The sequence below is a fragment of the Lissotriton vulgaris genome, chromosome 5 (genome assembly GCF_964263255.1).
Source record: "Lissotriton vulgaris chromosome 5, aLisVul1.2, whole genome shotgun sequence".
NCBI classification, from domain to species: Eukaryota; Metazoa; Chordata; class Amphibia; order Caudata; family Salamandridae; genus Lissotriton; species Lissotriton vulgaris.
This window is the reverse complement of record NC_141693.1, coordinates 766334121-766355335: the sequence shown is the minus strand read 5'-3', so window position 1 is coordinate 766355335 and position 21215 is coordinate 766334121. Positions and strand designations below refer to the sequence as shown.

Sequence of the window (21215 nt, the reverse complement as noted above, 5' to 3'; positions counted from 1 at the left end):
GACCTTCCATCAACCATCACTGTTAGGCGGGCAGGAAAGAGCATCATGTATTTAAGGCTCCTTTTCAATAATCCCTTTTTCATTACTTTACATGTACATCATTCATGTTGAACTGCATGGGTTAGGTCCATGAAAAAAGAGTATTCTTGCGCTCTCATGGAGCAGAGGACCATTCTGGTGGCACAGTTGAGGAATAGCATCTCTAGCTCTAGAATTAAAGATGCAAGCAATGATGGCTTTGGATGGGGCAAGGTCTCTTTGGTGCTACAGTGCTCTATGGGCTCTTTCCACAGAGAAAACAGGGGAGAGTCCTTCCAGCTTCAGGATTCGTTTTTTACCAAAGAGTTCAAAACTATGGCCTTTTGCTCTCTCTGCACACATAGGGGCCCATTAGGATGGCGGGCGGATTGCCCCCGCCAGGCTGGTCGTAGCCACGGCCAGCCTGGCGGGCGCAATCCACCCGTCATTCGCACCTAAATTCCCCCCTCGCCATATTAGGTTGGCGGGGGGACCGCGGCGGACGGAAAGACCGTCCGCCGCTTTTCCGCCCCGGTCGCCTTGCGTCCGGGTGGAAAAGGTTTAATATGGTGCCATATTATGATGGGCTTGTGTAGATGCCTTTCCGCGGCGGCAATGCCGCCACAGAAAGGCATGCGGTCTTCACTCTGGGGGCCCCCTACGGGCCCCCAGAGTGAAGGAGAGGTGGGGGCTGCACACGGAGGGGGGAACCTGTGGTACCCCCTTCATTTGCATAATGCCTGCCGCTTTGTTTATGCAAATGCATTAAGGCATTTATAGCATTGTGGCGGGCGGTGCAGAGAGCAGCGCCCGCCATAATGCTATAAATGCAGGATGTGCCCGCCACTGTGTCGGGCACATCCTAATACCCCCATGGGTCCCCGCCCTAATGGCGGGCGGTCACGAATTCCGACAGGATGGTGGGCTGACAAAGTCCGCCCGTCATCCTAATGAGCCCCCTACTGTTTGCAGATTATTACACCTTGAACATCTCTCTGCATCTGCGTTTCGGACTGTAGTCTGGTGGCTGTAGTTCTGCGAGTTTTGACATCGCCTGTAGTCTTATTTGGACCTTTTCCATCGTTCCCTTTCTGATATTTCGAAGTCAGCACTGAGAAGGTTATGATCCACCACTACAGTATTTGAAGTGCTAATCTCGGGTCTATTACTGTCACTTGGACATAGGTTCGTAGGTTCTTTTGTGAGTCCCTAGCTGACTGACGCTGACTGAATCATCTTTTACAGCAACCTATTTTCAATTGTGCATAAGAAGCATATTGATCTAGTGCTGTGGTTCTTAACGTTTTGACTTCAAAGGCCATCACTAAAACACTACTGGAAGCCTGGGATCCCGGCCTTTCTACGATTTGAAATTCAAAACACAAAAATAAAGGAACATGTATACCTCAATCAAGAACACACATTTTAAAATATGCTATTGAATTCACAAACAAAAAATACAAAAACAAAATTTTAATGGGAAGGATGGAACTTTTCAAAATGTGCTTTTATTTTTTAAAATAAATGAAGTGATATGCTAGACTTGAGCATATCACTTTGTTCTTTTTTGCTCCTAATGCATGCTTTCTTTTTGTCTGCACATACCAGTGCTTCAGTTGAGAACACCAGTTATCCATCCTTGAATTTGTCTAGAGTACCTGCACTGCTCCCACGAAAAAAGCAAAGGATGCTGTGGTGTTCTGTAACAAGTTGAAGATGCAGAATTGTGATGAGATGACATTCTGTAACCACTGCATCATCCCTGAAATGTACGGAATCCGTTGGTGGAGACTGAAAGGGATGAAGCTGTTTGTGGCTATTAGTGTGGTTGGGACCTTTGATGAAGTATACCTAATAAAGATACTTTTGACTTCCTAATGCTTCCCGTTGGCCAGAGAATAAGATTGTAAATTCAGTAGAGTCTAGGGAAATCATAGTTTTTTTTGGAAGAACTATTTGAGAGGGGATGTTTTCCTTCCTCTATGCTCATTGACAACGGTGTGCAACTAACCTCGGAGGTGGTGGAGACATTTTTGAAAAATAGATGCATAAAGCAAAAGAAAGTGGTGCTGTACCACCCTGAGTCGAATGGTGTTGTTGAAAGCTTTATCAAGGTACTTAAGGAGAACTTACAATTGTCCCTTGTGTTTGGGGTGGAGTAATAAAATGAGATGAGAAAAAGTGTGAGGATACCTCCTGACACCGAACTCAGTTGTACAAAGGAAGGGTTCCCAGTTGTAAGACAGTTCCTGGATGGGTGAATGAGAGAAGAAAAGACGTGGATGATCAGATGGGAAATTTCGAGTGGTGGACAGAGAGAGAGAGCAAATGAAGAAGGTGAGAGTGAAAGCACTCCCAGATATTAGGAAAGTTGTTAAGGAAACATCTATGTAAGTAGCGGATTGGGTAAAAAACAAAATCCCCAAGGAAGGACGGTAAAGCCTCCAAGTGTAGTCAGCCCTTTAAAGTGATTAAGTTGTTTAAAAATGCTGTAAAAACAAGTGACCACAGTATCTGGAATCTCAATAGGGTGGTCAGATACTATCTTATGGAACAGGAGGTGGCTAGCTCTTTGGTGGAGGATCACTTCGAGAACCAAAGGGTGAGACCACAATGTAGTAGAAGGAAACCTGTGTATCTACAAGACTATATTTAAAGGTGTGATTTTTTTGTCCTTCAAGCTAATGGTATTTCTCTGCGCTACCATATCTTGTCTAGAATTTCAAGTGAGAGATGCAATGCACTTGTAGACAGTTTATTAAGTGGTATTTTAAGTTTTATTTTGTGTTTTGTGTGTATTGGGTGAAGGAGGTAATGTGGTGTTCTGTAACTAGATGATGAGGAGGCATTGGGACGAGGCAGCATTCTGTAACCAAAGAAATCAAGCGTAACCGCTTGCCCTCTGCGCACTGTAGCAGATCCACAATGGGAAATTATTTACAGAATTTTATCAGATACTGAAACATACTAAACATATTATATACAAAAAACGCTACAAGTTGCATGTGTTATAAACTTCTTGTCTTTACTAACATGTCATTTAAATTTACTCATGACACGCACTTTATGTACAAAATACCATTGGTACATAGATTAATTTCAAGCAACTTTCTTTCAACATAAAGGATTATTCGACAACAAGATACTGTTCATATATTCCCTGCCCAATGCATTTCGGGCCACCTGGCCCTTCGTCAGGGGCGGTACCTAAAAAACAAAGAAATGATTGCTATCACTCTAATGAATATGGTTCTTCAAATATGCATAGTACATAGCATATCACTGTTTGCATTGGTTGAAAGTGCTAACAAATGGTGTAAAACAACCTATAATTTCCTCAACATCATCTTTAAATCGTACTCACTTCAAGCCCAGAAAATAGTGTGAAAAAAACAGTCCTGTTCAAGTGTGCCGATGTGGAAAACTTCACTCCGTGGCTAAAAAAAGAAATTGTCCGCCTTAGTAATGTATAAAACAATATATAAACAAAAACAAGAAACTACAGCGTTAAACCCTCACCACTTACTAAAAGTGTGTGTGAACCGATGGAAGGTACTGTCCTACTCTTGACTTCTTGGCAGATTGAAAACGACGAATCACACGGGAGCTGTAGATTATATCACTGTGCCCAGACGGTGCACTCGGGGAAAACCATCTAATAAACAAATGAAACAAACGCATGCTATAATCGCAACTCAGACCACTACATTTCTGCGGAATTACTAATGCGTTCACTATCGGGAAATACATGGATGACTGCGGTTCCAATGAAACAATACAAAACACACCTCTTTAAATGCTGCTGCAAGCATAGGCGATGAACAAGATTACTAACAAACTTCGCCGAACCCGGTGGTAAAAAACTGCAACAAACACAGGAAATACCGTCTTAAATAGGGCTGAACGCCGTGAATATAAACAATCTCAAGGCGGTCATGTCTATAGTAATATCTACCTTTCTCAACTTTGGGAACAGTTGTGGATTCCCTGGTCGAATATAACTCCTTCCTCACGGTCCCAGTAATCGGTGAACAGAAACCTCAAAACGCCACAGCTAATACAACCACTCGCAATGATGACGAAATAACGACGCGCAACTAAAAACAAACAACGGACTATTGGGCAAAACGAATCATTCAGTGAAAACACGATGAAGGCGCCATGTTGGTATGGTGAAAATGTGTAAATAAACAAACAGTCATAGAAGGAATACAATACAATATGGTGCTAAGCAATAAGGTTATTTTCATGAAAATAAAATGGACTTTGACAAATAACAGTCAGCCTCTAGCGAACTCATCTGTGCTGATATCACAAAAAACAAATAAGGTCTACTCGATCGTTGATCCCTTTGGGATCTTGTGTCTGTAACTTCCTAATCCAGTGGATTTCTCTCTGTAATAGTGTTTTGGTAAGACATTTTCCGAATGTTGGAGTCACCATTTCTAGAATCTGGAATTTTAACTGGGCAATAGTGTGTCTGTTTCTGTCCCAATGTACTGCCAAACTGCTGTTTGCATTCCTATTACGAATAGTGCTCTTATGTTCTGATATTCGTATTTTTATTTTCCTCTCTGTTTTCCCCACATACAGCAGTCCGCAAGGGCATTTAATGGCGTATATTACGTTCATAGAATTACAGTCTGCATTGATCTTAAGGGGGATGGTTTCGCCCGTATGTGGGTGTTTTACTGAATCCGTAACAATCACATTATTGCAATGAATGCAGTTCTGGCATTTTTTCATTCCTTTAAAATTACTTGGAGTCTTCATGGTATTGAATTTCAATAATTGTTTGATGTTACAAGACCTTTTGTAGGCAAAAATGGGTTTATGTATAAACAACTCTTTGAAATCTGTCTCATTACTTAACAGTTCCCAATGAGAAATGATGCTTTTTTTGATTTCTTGTGAACAAGTTGAGTATTTAGACACGAAAACCTGGCGGTGTGGTCTCTCTCTGGTTTTTTTGAACAATAATGTTTCCCTTGGTAGTTTGTCAACCTTTTCCTTCGCTGTCTGCAATACAGTGACAGGGTACTTTTTTGATACGTATTTACTGTAAGTGGTGTTTATGTTCGTATGAAGGGTCTCATCCTGAGAACAAATTCTTTTTGCTCTTAACAACAGAGAAAATGGCAAGTTATCAATCAAATTCTTGGAATGGAAACTGTTATATGCAAGAGCAGTATTTTTATCGGTGGCCTTGTGATATACCTCTGTTTCCAAAGTGTCTTCACTCAATTTCACTAATACATCCAAGTATGGGATAGCCTTGTTGTCAATGTTATGCGTAAATTGAATGTTCTCATCAAATGAGTTCAACTCAGATATTTTTTGTTCCAACAATGTTTTGGAGTTCTGCCAAATCAAAAAGATGTCGTCTATATAACGGCAATAAAGAACTATGTTATCGGTCCAGTCTCTGTCAGTCATCAGGAATTGCGCTTCAAATCTTGCCATGTATGTGTTCGCATAGGCTGGGGCCCCAGAAAAACCCATGGAAGTACCTTTGTTTTGCAAATAGAATGCATTATTCCAGTAAAAATAGCTGTGGTGAAGGCTGAAATGCAGAAGTTCCAGTAAAAAAACTTTACTCACAGGTAAATTCTCTTGTTGTAGCAAAGCCCATTCAACTGCCTCTATTCCCTCGGAATGTGGAATAGAGGTGTAGAGGGCCTTGACATCCAGAGTACATAGACACATCCCTGGTTTGATGACAATTTTTGATAATTTTTGCAAGAAATGTGTTGTGTCTTTCGTGTATGAGTACCACGCCTGTACAAAAGGTTGTAAAAATCGATCAATAAACTGCCCCAGAGGTTCGAAAATGGTGCCACACCCAGTGACAATTGGACGAAATGGTGGATTCAAAAGATTTTTATGGACTTTAGGCAGCATGTAAAGACCCGGTTGTTTTGGAAAAGGAACTGTAAGAAATTGTCTGGTTTTGGTGTTAATCCATTTCATCTCCTCCGCTACATCCAAAATTTTTTCAAGTGTTTCTTTTAATTCTTTTATTGGATCTTTGTCAAGCTTCAAGTAAGTATGGACATCAGATACGTGTTCATTGACTTTGGTCTCATAAAATGTCTGATCCATTACCACTATGGCGCCGCCTTTATCGGCTTGCTGAATATGTATCTTGGGATTTTCTGACAGTTCTTTAAGAGTATCCCTCTCATATTTGGATAGATTCCAGTGACATTTTTTGTTAGTTTTAATGTTTTTCAAGTCTTTCAATACCAGATTCTCAAAAGCATCCAAAATCTTGTGTGATGTCGGTGCCTGGAAAGTGGATTTTGGTCTAAACTCCAAAAACTCTGGTGGTTCTGACACTATTTCTTGGTCTGGAAGATTAGAGAAAAAATATCTCAAACGCAAAATTCTCATGAACTTAAAAAAATCAATTTCAATTTCAAGAGGGTTAGTCTGGTAGGTGGGTACGAAGTTCAGTCCTTTATTAAGAACTTTGGTCTGTTGCACTGTGAGATCATGTGTAGAGATATTGATAACTAGGTTGGTCGAGTGCTCCTCAGGTTGGGTTTTGTTACCTCCTTTGCCTCTCCTGGTTTTCCTTTGGTTTTTCCCGGTGGTTGGGTGGTCTCCGCATCCTGGGCGGAAAAAGACTTTCTGGAGCATCTGGTACACTTGGTGTTGTTGTTACTATTGTTGGAGGTGCCCTATTGGTGTTAGTATCTCCTTCTGTAGCTACACTTTCTTGAGAAGACGTGTTTGGTGTGCGTTTTATGAAGGTTCTCCTCTGAGCGTACACCTCCGCCCACGTGTACACCTCATTCAACTTGTAATCAAGTGTATCTCTCTTGTATTTCCTGAGTTTACCCTCTTGGATCTCTTTAGAGTGCTTTTCCATCCTAGCATTCATTTCTTCCAAAAATTTAGACCAATCTTGCGAATCCATTCTGGTTTGTAAGTCTGATTCAATAAGTGTTATTTTGTCTGTTATTTCCTTGATTACTACAGCTAGTTCTTCCAATAATAAAAGGATCAAGTCCAAGGAACACTTATTCAGCACTGCGTACCAGCGGTCCATAAAATCTTTTTTCATGTGGAAGCGAAAAAGCATGGGTTTAATGGGCATTCTAAGACCTCTGGGAATCCTCTTAGCGCGGTGATATTGCACAAGGGTGGACGCATAGAGGCGCTGGTTTAATTGTCTCTTCGTCAAAAATTCCAATTGCTTCAATTGCGTTGACACGCTACTCCCCTGCACATTGAAGGACCTTACGTCATGGATCAGGGAGTATATTTCCGATGCTTGTTCATTAGTATATGCTAAAATATTAGCTCGATTGTCCGTCAAACTGGTTATGGCATCAAACGACATTCTTTAATAAGGGTGGGTGCTCAATCCCTGTGGACAGGGTACAAAACAACAATTAGTAGTGATAGTGTCAGAATCACCAGAGTTTTGGGAGTTTAGACCAAAATCCACTTTCCAGGCACCGACATCACACAAGATTTTGGATGCTTTTGAGAATCTGGTATTGAAAGACTTGAAAAACATTAAAACTAACAAAAAATGTCACTGGAATCTATCCAAATATGAGAGGGATACTCTTAAAGAACTGTCAGAAAATCCCAAGATACATATTCAGCAAGCCGATAAAGGCGGCGCCATAGTGGTAATGGATCAGACATTTTATGAGACCAAAGTCAATGAACACGTATCTGATGTCCATACTTACTTGAAGCTTGACAAAGATCCAATAAAAGAATTGAAAGAAACACTTGAAAATTTTTTGGATGTAGCGGAGGAGATGAAATGGATTAACACCAAAACCAGACAATTTCTTACAGTTCCTTTTCCAAAACAACCGGGTCTTTACATGCTGCCTAAAGTCCATAAAAATCTTTTGAATCCACCATTTCGTCCAATTGTCACTGGTTGTGGCACCATTTTCGAACCTCTGGGGCAGTTTATTGATCGATTTTTACAACCTTTTGTACAGGCGTGGTACTCATACACGAAAGACACAACACATTTCTTACAAAAATTATCAAAAATTGTCATCAAACCAGGGATGTGTCTATGTACTCTGGATGTCAAGGCCCTCTACACCTCTATTCCACATTCTGAGGGAATAGAGGCAGTTGAATGGGCTTTGCTACAACAAGAGAATTTACCTGTGAGTAAAGTTTTTTTACTGGAACTTCTGCATTTCAGCCTTCACCACAGCTATTTTTACTGGAATAATGCATTCTATTTGCAAAACAAAGGTACTTCCATGGGTTTTTCTGGGGCCCCAGCCTATGCGAACACATACATGGTAAGATTTGAAGCGCAATTCCTGATGACTGACAGAGACTGGACCGATAACATAGTTCTTTATTGCCGTTATATAGACGACATCTTTTTGATTTGGCAGAACTCCAAAACATTGTTGGAACAAAAAATATCTGAGTTGAAATCATTTGATGAGAACATTCAATTTACGCATAACATTGACAACAAGGCTATCCCATACTTGGATGTATTAGTGAAATTGAGTAAAGACACTTTGGAAACAGAGGTATATCACAAGGCCACCGATAAAAATACTGCTCTTGCATATAACAGTTTCCATTCCAAGAATTTGATTGATAACTTGCCATTTTCTCTGATGTTAAGAGCAAAAAGAATTTGTTCTCAGGATGAGACCCTTCATACGAACATAAACACCACTTACAGTAAATACGTATCAAAAAAGTACCCTGTCACTGTATTGCAGACAGCGAAGGAAAAGGTTGACAAACTACCAAGGGAAACATTATTGTTCAAAAAAACCAGAGAGCAACCACACCGCCAGGTTTTCGTGTCTAAATACTCAACTTGTTCACAAGAAATCAAAAAAAGCATAATTTCTCATTGGGAACTGTTAAGTAATGAGACAGATTTCAAAGAGTTGTTTATACATAAACCCATTTTTGCCTACAAAAGGTCTTGTAACATCAAACAATTATTGAAATTCAATACCATGAAGACTCCAAGTAATTTTAAAGGAATGAAAAAATGCCAGAACTGCATTCATTGCAATAATGTGATTGTTACGGATTCAGTAAAACACCCACATACGGGCGAAACCATCCCCCTTAAGATCACTGCAGACTGTAATTCTATGAACGTAATATACGCCATTAAATGCCCTTGCGGACTGCTGTATGTGGGGAAAACAGAGAGGAATATAAAAATACGAATATCAGAACATAAGAGCACTATTCGTAATAGGAATGCAAACAGCAGTTTGGCAGTACATTGGGACAGAAACAGACACACTATTGCCCAGTTAAAATTCCAGATTCTAGAAATGGTGACTCCAACACCCGGAAAATGTCTTACCAAAACACTATTACAGAGAGAAATCCACTGGATTAGGAAGTTACAGACACAAGATCCCAAAGGGATCAACGATCGAGTAGACCTTATTTGTTTTTTGTGATATCAGCACAGATGAGTTCGCTAGAGGCTGACTGTTATTTGTCAAAGTCCATTTTATTTTCATGAAAATAACCTTATTGCTTAGCACCACATTGTATTGTATTCCTTCTATGACTGTTTGTTTATTTACACATTTTCACCATACCAACATGGCGCCTTCATCGTGTTTTCACTGAATGATTCGTTTTGCCCAATAGTCCGTTGTTTGTTTCTAGTTGCGCGTCGTTATTTCGTCATCATTGCGAGTGGTTGTATTAGCTGTGGCGTTTTGAGGTTTCTGTTCACCGATTACTGGGACCGTGAGGAAGGAGTTATATTCAACCGGAGAATCCAAAACTGTTCCCAAAGTTGAGAAAGATAGATATTACTATAGACATGACCGCCTTGAGATTGTTTATATTCACGGCGTTCAGCCCTATTTAAGACGGTATTTCCTGTGTTTGTTGCAGTTTTTTACCACCGGGTTCGGCGAAGTTTGTTAGTAATCTTGTTCATCGCCTATGCTTGCAGCAGCATTTAAAGAGGTGTGTTTTGTATTGTTTCATTGGAACCGCAGTCATCCATGTATTTCTCGATAGTGAACGCATTAGTAATTCCGCAGAAATGTAGTGGTCTGAGTTGCGATTATAGCATGCGTTTGTTTCATTTGTTTATTAGATGGTTTTCCCCGAGTGCACCGTCTGGGCACAGTGATATAATCTACAGCTCCCGTGTGATTCGTCGTTTTCATTCTGCCAAGAAGTCAAGAGTAGGACAGTACCTTCCATCGGTTCACACACACTTTTAGTAAGTGGTGAGGGTTTAACGCTGTAGTTTCTTGTTTTTGTTTATATATTGTTTTATACATTACTAAGGTGGACAATTTCTTTTTTTAGCCACGGAGTGAAGTTTTCCACATCGGCACACTTGAACAGGACTGTTTTTTTCACACTATTCCACATATAGACTGTGGAAGAATGTTGACATTCCTACCTTCATTGGATCCTTAACTTCCTCCCCTCCCTCACTTGACCAGGGCATTGATGAAATGGAAGAAGCTTTCTCAGGTTGGCTACTTCAGGCAGCCGATGTTTATGCTCCCTGCACCAACTTTCCCCGCTCCCGCCCCAACGACGCTCATAGGTGGTTCACACCTTTTTTGAAAACCCTTAAGCTCGAAGTCCGTCAACTGGAGCGAAAATGGCGTACAGCCTATTTAGAACAAGACAGGGATAACTACCTCAAAGCCCGCAGGGACTATCAAAAGCTTATCCTGAAACATAAATCTGAATACTTCTCTGAAAAAATACTCAAAGCCCACAATAAATCCAGAGAATTGTTCAACATAGTGGAAAACCTCAGTACCAGCGACAGAACCTCCCTTCCGATAATCCCTACTCAGGAACTCTGCAACTCACTTAATTCCTTCTTTTTTGATAAAATCTGCACCATCAAACAGAGCATCCCTACCACTCAGTCTTCTCTTTTGTTTTCAGATATTTTTTACAACCCTGTCACTCTGGACTCATATCCCCTTATTGACAATGTCATCCTATCCAAACTTTTTACAAAAATCAAATCTGGCTCCCCCGACGACATTTGCGCTCCTCACATCCTGAAAGAAGTAGGCACCCACATCCCTGAGGGCTTACTCCCTTTGTTAAATGGATCACTCACTCAAGGGGAAGTTCCAAGCAACTTTAAAAAAGCCCTTCTCATTCCCCTCTTAAAAAAGACAGGAGCCAACCCGTCAGACCCACTTAACTATAGGCCTATTTCTCTGCTGCCATACTGCGCCAAACTTTTGGAGTCCCATGTTTGTGACAGTATCTCTACTTTCCTAGAGAAATCTGAGTTCCTTGCACCTAACCAGGCCGGCTTCCGCCCTTGCCATTCGACCGAAGCAGTCATTCTCTCGGTGCAGAACACCTTGAGGCGGAATGCGGACGAGGGGATCCACCAGGCTCTGGTGCTGTTGGACCTCTCTGCTGCGTTCGACACGGTCGACTACACCATCTTGGTCGACCGTGTCGAGCAGGCAGGCCTTAGGGGCCCGGCACTGAGCTGGATCCGCTCGTTCATCTCTGGCCGAACTCAATCGGTTAGACTGGGCACTTTTACAGCTCCCACCATATCCACCAACTGTGGAGTACCTCAAGGCTCTTCGTTGTCTCCCCTTCTTTTTAATTTGTACCTGCGTCCTCTTTTGTTTTCCCTCAGAAGCGCTAAGGTAACCATCTTCAACTATGCAGATGATTTGCAGCTCATCTTTCCTCTTAACACCAAGGACTCTGTGGTAGAATTTCAAAACACCATGTTCCACATTTTGAGTTGGATGAGCTGCAATCATCTGAAACTTAACCCAGGCAAGACCGAACTGGTCTTGCCTGGACAGAGTATACATAGTTGGAATCCCAGCTTCTGGCCCTCCTGCATGGGTGCCCCTCCATCTAAGTCACCCTCGGTCAAAAGTCTGGGCATCTACATCAGTGAAGACCTTTCCTTGAAAAAACAGGTGGGAGCAGTTGTATGCTCCAGTTTTTTCCAGCTGAAAAAAATCAAAAAAATTGCATGTTTCTTTTCTTCTGCTGCTCTCACTCAGATCGTTATCTCCTTGGTCCTATCCAGATTGGACTTCTCCAATAGTCTCTATCTTGGGCTCCAAAAAGGAGAGCTTAGACGCCTCCAGTTGGTTCAGAATCAAGCAGCCAGACTGCTTCTGAACATCCCCAGAAGGCAATCAGTCAGACCTGGCTTGAAACAATTACACTGGTTGCCGGTGGAGCAACGCGTGGCCTTTAAAGTGGGCTGCATTTTATTCAAATCCCTACATGACATTGGCCCCCAATTCATTAGAGATCTATTCCAAAGATACAGCCCCCCCTGCTATCTCCCGTCCACCCATAAATCCCTTTTGATTGTTCCTCCGTACAAAAGGAAACGTCTCGGAGGCAGCTGCTTTGACCATCTTGCAGCTGCCTTCTGGAACTCTCTCCCCCCTCATCTAAAACTAAGTGACAATCTCCTTAGTTTCAGACATCTTATGAAGACCTGGCTCTTTTCTCAGGCACATCATTGAGCTGCTTCCTTCTATCTAACGACTGACGCGCCCTGTTCCTTCCTACAGCGCCATGAAGCCTCCGGGCGTACGAGCGCTCAATAAATGACAGTTAACATTAACATTAACATTAACTATTTTCTGGGCTTGAAGTGAGTACGATTTAAAGATGATGTTGAGGAAATTATAGGTTGTTTTACACCATTTGTTAGCACTTTCAACCAATGCAAACAGTGACATGCTATGTACTATGCATATTTGAAGAACCATATTCATTAGAGTGATAACAATCATTTCTTTGTTTTTTAGGTACTGCCCCTGACGAAGGGCCAGGTGGCCCGAAATGCATTGGGCAGGGAATATATGAACAGTATCTTGTTGTCGAATAATCCTTTATGTTGAAAGAAAGTTGCTTGAAATTAATCTATGTACCAATGGTATTTTGTACATAAAGTGTGTGTCATGAGTAAATTTAAATGACATGTTAGTAAAGACAAGAAGTTTATAACACATGCAACTTGTAGCGTTTTTTGTATATAATATGTTTAGTATGTTTCAGTATCTGATCAAATTCAGTAAATAATTTCCCATTGTGGATCTGCTACAGTGCGCAGAGGGCAAGCGGTTACGCTTGATTTCTTTGTATATGTATTTTATTGATGGAGTTTGCACACACCATCTCCTTCTGCAGCACGCATAAAAAAAATTTGGTTTAAAAAGTTAACATTGAGTACTGGTATTAATGGAGTGCCTTTCCCACTACTAATTGTAGCATTCTGTAACCACCGCATCATCCCTGGAATGCACGGATTCCGTCGGTGGAGAATGAGAGAAATGAAGCTTTTATGTGGCTGTTGGTGTGGTTGTGGACTTTGATGCTCTATACCTCTTAAAATACTTTGAACTTCCTAACATTTCAGAAATATGCTTTATTGGACTTTTACCGTTTACTTTATTAATCTTCGAATATTATTAACATTTCTAAAGAGTCACACACTCCCAGAGTACAAATTGCAAATACCTAGGGGTCAGCAGACCCCGGGTTAAGAACCACTGAACATGTTGCACGATCACGTTCCATTCCTTTCACAAATTGTCATAGAGATGAAGTGCAGGAAACCATATGAAGCATGGGATATCAGATTAATTGATCAATGAGCTGCAAGGGTTAGCTTCATGAATTTCGAAACATTATCAGAGAATGCAATGCCTTCAATGTTGCTCACTGGAGGAGTTCAACTTGACCTTAATAACATGTATCAGTTTGCAGGGTTTTCGAATTCAGTGTTTCACACATTTATAGTTTGCTGTACATCCAGGGGGGACAGATGTTTCCCCACTTGCTGTGCTGGTAATTCAGCTTCCTCTACTTCTACCTAAATAATTTATTCAAGATGTACCATACTTATCAGATTAGTATTAGAGACATTACGGATTCAGGCAATCTCCCAGTGTCCTGCCCTAAAGAATAAAAACATATTGGAAATGCTTGTATGGTTGGGCGGAACTAATTGACTAGAAAAGGTTTGGATGAGATCCAGTTCCTGCCAGGTGATTAATAATTGGCCGACTGGATATTTACAAATTACACCTCAGACTCGCACATACCTCAGTTTGGCAACTACGTTCTAGCTAGAATATAAAGTTGACAAAGTCAGATCTATAAATCTCTATATATGACATGGTTTATCTTACAAGATCTATTTGCTGCTAGGCAGAACTTTAAAAATATATATATTTTCCACTATCAAGATGTCGTAAGGGGGGAAGTGGTTGCTTCCCAGTGCTAGCAGCCACAGTTCTCGAGAGCTGGCCTCACAGGTAGCAAGACAGCAAGGTGTCCTTTTTAGGTTGAGCCTAGGCAGCGCATGCGCTCTCTCTTCAAGACATGCTGTGTTCACTCTGTGAGCTTATAGTCCTCCCATTGCCTTTTTATTCCCCCCATCGATTGTGGTTCAAAAATGCTTGCTTGCTAATGGTTAATCCTTCCTCTTTGTCCCTCCTTGATATCATTTGCATCCTACCACAGAGCAGAGCCTAACTACTGGTATCCTTCCACTTCAGTGCTCATCTGTTTGTTTTGGGGCACTACTTTTTCCTTTCTTTCCTGCTCGTGTTTGTGCAAGCTTTGCTTTTCGGTTCCTCGTCCTTTTGTGGCATTTTAGCTGCAGCGTGTTCCCCCTTATGCTTTTGTAGCAGTTAAAAGAGATGTGCTTCTCCTTTAAATTTAAATATTTACGTCGGGAAAAAGCAAGATAGCATGCATGCACATTTAAAAGCTTTTTCCCCACCTCCTCCCTCCTGTCTGTTTGCTCTGCCCACAAATCACTCCCTCCCTCGTCACTGCTTTAATCCCCCATTGCGATACAAAAGGCAGGGGTGTAACACAGGCCCCCGCAGCCCATGCGGTGCGGGGGGCCCCTAGCTCCAGGGGGCCCCCTTTGCACTGAACTCTGGCCGGAAGAGCTCCTAATTGAGCCCGGAGGGGGCCCCCTAAGTACCGTGGAGGGAGGCTCCCTCACTTTTCGTTACGCCAGTGACAAAAGGGGATGATGGACGGAGCATTTGAGCAAATCAAACACTCACCCCCAGTCAACTGATCTGGGTTTAATCCATAACCATTCTTTAGCTCGCTCAGCCACCCCAGTTCAGACATGGCCATATGCAAATCAGTCTGACACTGTGCCTCATGGGAACAGTCCAGCCCGAACTGCCAAGCCATGTCTTCCCTGGACCGGAAACAAGCATCCTGGGACCGGTTTTGGATTCATAATCCTCATCAGCCGGGCTATCTTGAATCCAGTGGCCAAGTGAGCAAGGGACTCATGTCTGAGCATACCCTGCCAACTTAGGGCGAACAAAGCGATACAAAAGGGGACAATAGACGGAGCATTTGAGCAAATCAAACACTCACCCCCAGTCAACTGATCTGGCTTTAATCCATCACCATTTTTTAGCTCACTCAGCCACCCCAGTTCAGACATGGCCATATGCAAATCAGCCTGACCCTGTGCCTCATGGGAACAGTCCAGCCCGAACTGCCAAACTATGTCTTCCCTGGACCGGAAACAAGCATCCTGGGACCGGTTTCGGATTCATAATCCTCATCAGCCAGGATATCTTGAATCCAGTGGCCAAGTGAGCAAGGGACTCACGTCTGAGCATAACCCTGCCAACTTAGGGCGAACAAAGCTATACAAAAGGGAATGATGGTTAATCCTTCCTCTTTGTCCCTCCTTGATGTCATTTGCATCCTCCCACAGAGCAGAACCTAACTACTGGGGTGGGGGTGGGAGGGGGGGGACTCAGACTGTTTGTTCACATCGACGTTCCCCCTTCGAGTAATCAAGGTCAGTGACATCTGCTTGCCGAAACAATCTAGATTACAATTTTACATACCAGCGATGCACAAAACATAAAACACTATTGATCAATATGTAAACAACCAAGTAACCTTTAAAAAAAACAATTATCTGTGACTGTAAAGACGGAACCTTAGTTTGAGCAGTTAACATATTAGCTATTTCCCCTGATCAGTTTATCAGTAGCCGTGTTGTGTTTTTGAGTGCTCATTTACAATTAATTTGGTATTTCCTGTAATTATTGTAGTCTTTTTCTGTTTGTGAAAGGCATTCTTGCGCTGACCGCAATCAAACTCATTCACCATCCCCTTCACAGCTTAGTACTACACTGCCCGTTATGGAGCTTCACCGCGGTTCCGGGGAGGTCTGTATGGACTTTATATTTAATCGTATGCTTCCCTCAAGTGCTTACAGTTTGAGGAAAGAGAATGTATGGATTTAGGCTCAGTTCTTTGTACTGGGGTGAATGTATGACATTGTTCTGCATCCTGTCCATCAACTGTTGTTTTTGCATTTGTCACCCCGAGTGGGACGGGTATGCCCAGACGTGGGTCCCGTGCTCTCCATGCCCCTGGAGTCTAGCTATCCTGGCTGATGACGGCTGAAAGCCCAAAATCCGTGCCCCAGGATGCTTGTTTCCAGTTCAGGGAGGACCTGGCCTGGCAGTTCGGGCTGGACTCTTCCCATTGGGCGCAGGGTCAAGACTGATTTGCATATGGCTGGGTCCAAACTGGAATGGCATGGTGAGCAACAAAACAATGGATTTAGGCCCAGGTCTCTGTGCTGGGGTGAATGTATGACATTGTTCTGGATTCTGTCCATCAATTGTTCTTTTTGCATATATTAATTTCAGTGTATGTACATGGGAAGAGTGAAGGAAGATACAGTCTGGAATGTCTGCTTAGACAGTGCTTTTTCAGTAATGTCCCAAAGACTTGTAAGAACAAGTATTGGCAATGTAATCGATATCGGATTCGTGAAAATCAGAGCTATTGGCATTGTAAATGACAACGTTTTTACTTATGTTTTTTTGTTTGCAGTGGAGTGATCATTTATTAAAAAAAGGGTATGCTTTAAAATGATATAAGCTTTCACAGCAACTGTATAGTAAAGCAGGTTAGGTTTGTATTAACTCATTGACAGAAAGGGAACGGATTGAGAAGTGTTCACTCAGGAACCTTTAGGAAAGGTCGAGAGGGTGGTGCCCTCAGAAGCATCAAGTGTGCGCTCAGGACACTGAAGCAAGGGAAAGAAGAGGGTACATTGAGGGACAGTGAAGGATGTAGGGACTCTAAGGGATTTGGGAAAGGAAGGCACAGTCCATGACACACAGAAAGTAGAGCAGAGCTTGCCCTCAATGACCCAGAGGGAAGGGAGTAAGGAGGGGTCAGTCAGCTTAGTCAATGAAACCGAGGGAAGAAGAGATGTGGGCTATTGAAACTTGTACATGCGATCTGATTACTTCAAAGTATAGAATCCTGACACAAGATAGTCCTGTTCCCTTCTCAGGGGAATGCCAGTTTGCTTGACAGTTTAACATAAACAGTCTGTGTTTGCCAGTTTAACATAAACAGTCTGTGTTGGCCAGTTGTGATTTTACATATACTGACATCAAATATATTGTGCTACAGAACTTTGATCAGAGCAACGTGGGGACTGTTTGCCAGCGTACTGCATGCTGCAGAATACAGGGGTATGGCTTAGATGACAGAGGGGAGAGGGTTCATGGGCGAGAGGGTATGAGAAAGGAAAGGATGGCATGAGAAATGAATAAAGCAAGTTAGGGAAAAGGAAATGAGAACAAGGTAGAACAAGGTAGATGAAAAGGGCAGGAGGGAAGAAGAAAGAAAAGGGAGGTGGCAGGAAAGAGGTATCAAAGAAGAAGAGAAGGAAGAAAGAAGGGATGAATAAAGGAGCGACAAAGGAACTGAGGGGATGTATGTATGTATTGGCATATTTGTATAGCGCTGTACTGTCACCCAGAGGGTATCCTGGCGCTTTTGATGAAGTAACAACGGAGTAAAAGGAGTAACAGGACGAGTGCGAGCAAGGTGGAAGGGAGGAACAGAACGAGAAAAGGATGGGGAGAGGAGAAGGTAATGAATGAAAGAGGGAAGGGCTTGGATTAAGACAGACATGCGTGAATAGTGTAAGAGAGCAAGAAATAGAAACCCAACCAGCGACTGAAAATCTAGTGAATGGGTGAACGGGAGAAGGGGGTCGATGGACGTAAAAATGAAATTAATTAATTACGGAAAATATTTATATTTTGCAGTGAACTAAACAAAGTCAGGTTCCCAGTAAGAAGGCTCTGCCCTGTGGTGGTAGTGGCAGCATTAGCACAACACATGGCACATGCCTGACCCTACTGCCACACTACAAACCCCATTTGCAATTGCTCTGACAGCAGAACGTCGTGGTGAAAGAGGATCTCATTTCACAATGCCGGAGCACTGAAGTCAGGATTTAAAGGTACAGGCACTGGCCCTTCGGAGGAGCAGACAGAGAACACTACACAAGTTAAAGGGATGGTGAGCTTGTAATGATTGGAAAGCCAGAGACTGACAATCTAGTGAATGGGTTGGCGGGAGAAGGGGCCGATGGACGTAAAAATGAAATGAATGAATTACTGCAAAAAAAAAACAAAGAATGCTTTTAAAGTTGAGTTGAACGAGCCGGGCAGAACAAAAGAAAGGTGCGTGGCCCCCATTGTTAAAAAAAAAAAGTGAGGCATGGCGCGCTGCAAGAAAAAAAACAGATAATGTTTTGAAATTTGAGTTGGGCGAGCTGCGCAGAACAAAAGAAAGGCGCCCGGCCGCCATGTTAAGGTTAAAAGTGCAGTGTGCCGCACTGCAAAAATAAAACATAGACTGTTGGCTTGCATGCACTCTTACTGAGCAGCTCATGCTAAGCAACTGAAACAAAATAAAAAGCACAACATAAATTACATGAACAACCTTGCGGATAGTGTAGCTGTCGTGCGTACAACGCCAGCTACAACGAAAAAGTAATTAACAAACAGTGCTCAGAAACTGTAAATAAAAGCGCAGAGTAAGGTCACATGTAACAGGGGCATCCTAATCGGAGATTATAACAGTAGGAAAGGAACGACTACTAAACAAATTAACCAAAGATTAAGGAGCATTTCCAAAAGAGAGTCCAAGGAGCCAATTAAAAAAGGTGGAAGATGGGCGGAGCTTAAAGCCCGTATTCTGGATACAGCATGTCTTGAAGAGACAGCACATGCACTGCCTAGAAGAGGCTAAAAACGGGTGTTATTATTACCAAAATAAGTAGTGTTTATTTTACTGAGCTGGTGAACCAAGATTATAACTCAAAAATACATACTCCAAAATGTCTTATGCATTATCTGATAGATATTGGTTGGTTCTATGTAGGTGCAATAAGTAATATCTTTTCAACGCATTCAGTACTGGTGACCCTGCAGAAGAACATTACTCAAGCAAGGTCATGTTTATGGTTGCGGATCTTCTTGTTCTATTTGGCAGGGAGAACAAATACAGAGAGGATTAAGGGTGGCGACATTTTAAACTAATTGGAGTGAGGATAGTGTGGGTCAGAAGTAGTCCAACAAGTCCTTTTTTAAAATTTGGGTGGGAGTGGGGAGGGTTGATACCGCAACTGGTGGAGCGGAACTGCAGAAGGCCGGGTGTTATATATTTTTTAATATTTGTTATAGGAAGGGAAGGTTGCAGAACATTGGGGTTAGGCAACATTTTTTACATTCAGGTCGGAAATGGCCAGAGGGTGGGGAGGGATGGATGGGAGGGCACCAGATAAACTACAGGGTGGTGGCAGATTCAGGTGAGGTCACGCTATATATCGCTCTCCACTACTATTCTCCTGCGTAGGATGGGGCAGGTGGGGCCGAAGAAATGAATGGCCAATACATAAATGTGGGTTTGTGTGAGTAAAGAGCATTATTTTTACCTCCAAGTTCTGAGTGACATCAGAGACGACTTGAGCTTTGCTTGCGTTGTTGTTTAATGTGACTCACCCTTGGTGAAAAACAAAACATTCCTGGTATTCCTAGTTACCCATCTACAATGACGTGTGTCCCTTTGGGCAGGTAGTATGTCATCAAAGAACTATGGCTCCTGTTGACTGTGTAAGATCACATTTTATGAATATTTACCTCTAACCTATATTTCAGCACAGTATCCACAGCATACCAGAAAGTTGCCACTCCTCCTGAAAGCCCTAGAAAAGGAAAGGTGGTTCTGTGTTAGACTACGTCACATACTACAAAACAAAGTGAACATACATAACATTGGTAAAATGAAAACCATGTTTTCCTTTCTTGTTATGATTGACTTCTGATCAAATTCTTCTGAATCAAAAATACCTTCCTTTTCTTTTCCTGGCAACAGTTAAGATTACATATTTAATTTTATTTGTTTCTTCAGACACTCCCTCTTTTGTCAGTGTTTGAATTTTATGGGTGGTAGAAATACTTTAAATTGGTGGAGTGTGTTTGATGCAAATCTCAAAAATAAAATATTAAATAGATAAAGGTCTTCTTATCCTAATGGGAGAAAAAAAATATCTTTGCAAATGGTGCATGGTATTGGGCCAATAGGTTTATAAGTAAAACACATTGGCAACAGACCAGTCTAAGTCAGTGTAAACCAGTATTTCCACTTGAAAGGATCCACATGACGAATCATCTCCAAGAGCTGAACCAGAACTATGTTGTGGAATGTATGTGTGAAAAAAGCAATAGGGAATAATCTCCACTGAAGAGACCTGAGGGACTCCCAGAGGCATGTTATTGGTTTTTACATCAAAAGGGCCAATTGATGGATTGGGGCTGAAGGTGAGTCTTTAAAGACAAGAGCCCTATCACAAATTCCTTCAAAACCAAAGATTTCACAAAGCAAAATCCACACAGCGAAATCTACATGAGACATGATTAGGAGTACAAACCATGAAGGTTTATTTAAAAATAAGGAAGTCAATGTTGAAGGCAAAAGGCAATGGTTAGTCAATCAAATCAAAATATGCAAAATGCAAATACATTCAAATATCATTGGTAATGGAAATAGAGCCAATAATCCAGGCAATGCCCAGAACCAAATAAGGTCTAGCACAAGATAAATAATGAGCAAAATGCCATATGGACTGCTCAGTTCAAGATATGTGAGAACTATGGAAAATAATCGGAAAGCTATAATAAAAGGAGATCTGATATGAACCCTGCCTCTAAAGAAAGCAAGGGAAAAGCTCGGCTGTTTTCTAAATAGAGAGTATTTGTACACTTTCAGACCTTGAAACTGTATAGTCACTGTGGTTCAACTTAAAAGTTACATTTTATAATCCAGTAGTACAACAGAAAACA

The 21215-nt window shown here is 41.9% G+C and overlaps 1 protein-coding gene across 1 annotated transcript in view; it reads right to left on the bottom strand.

Annotated features, from left to right (window-relative positions):
• Positions 1-21215, bottom strand: part of LOC147711527 (claudin-16-like) — a 405965-nt gene that overhangs the window by 27605 nt on the left and 357145 nt on the right. The window contains exon 4 of the mRNA XM_086920208.1: positions 20013-20077. Coding sequence (XP_086776334.1) covers positions 20013-20077 — 65 coding nt within the window. The remainder of the gene's footprint in view (positions 1-20012; positions 20078-21215) is intronic.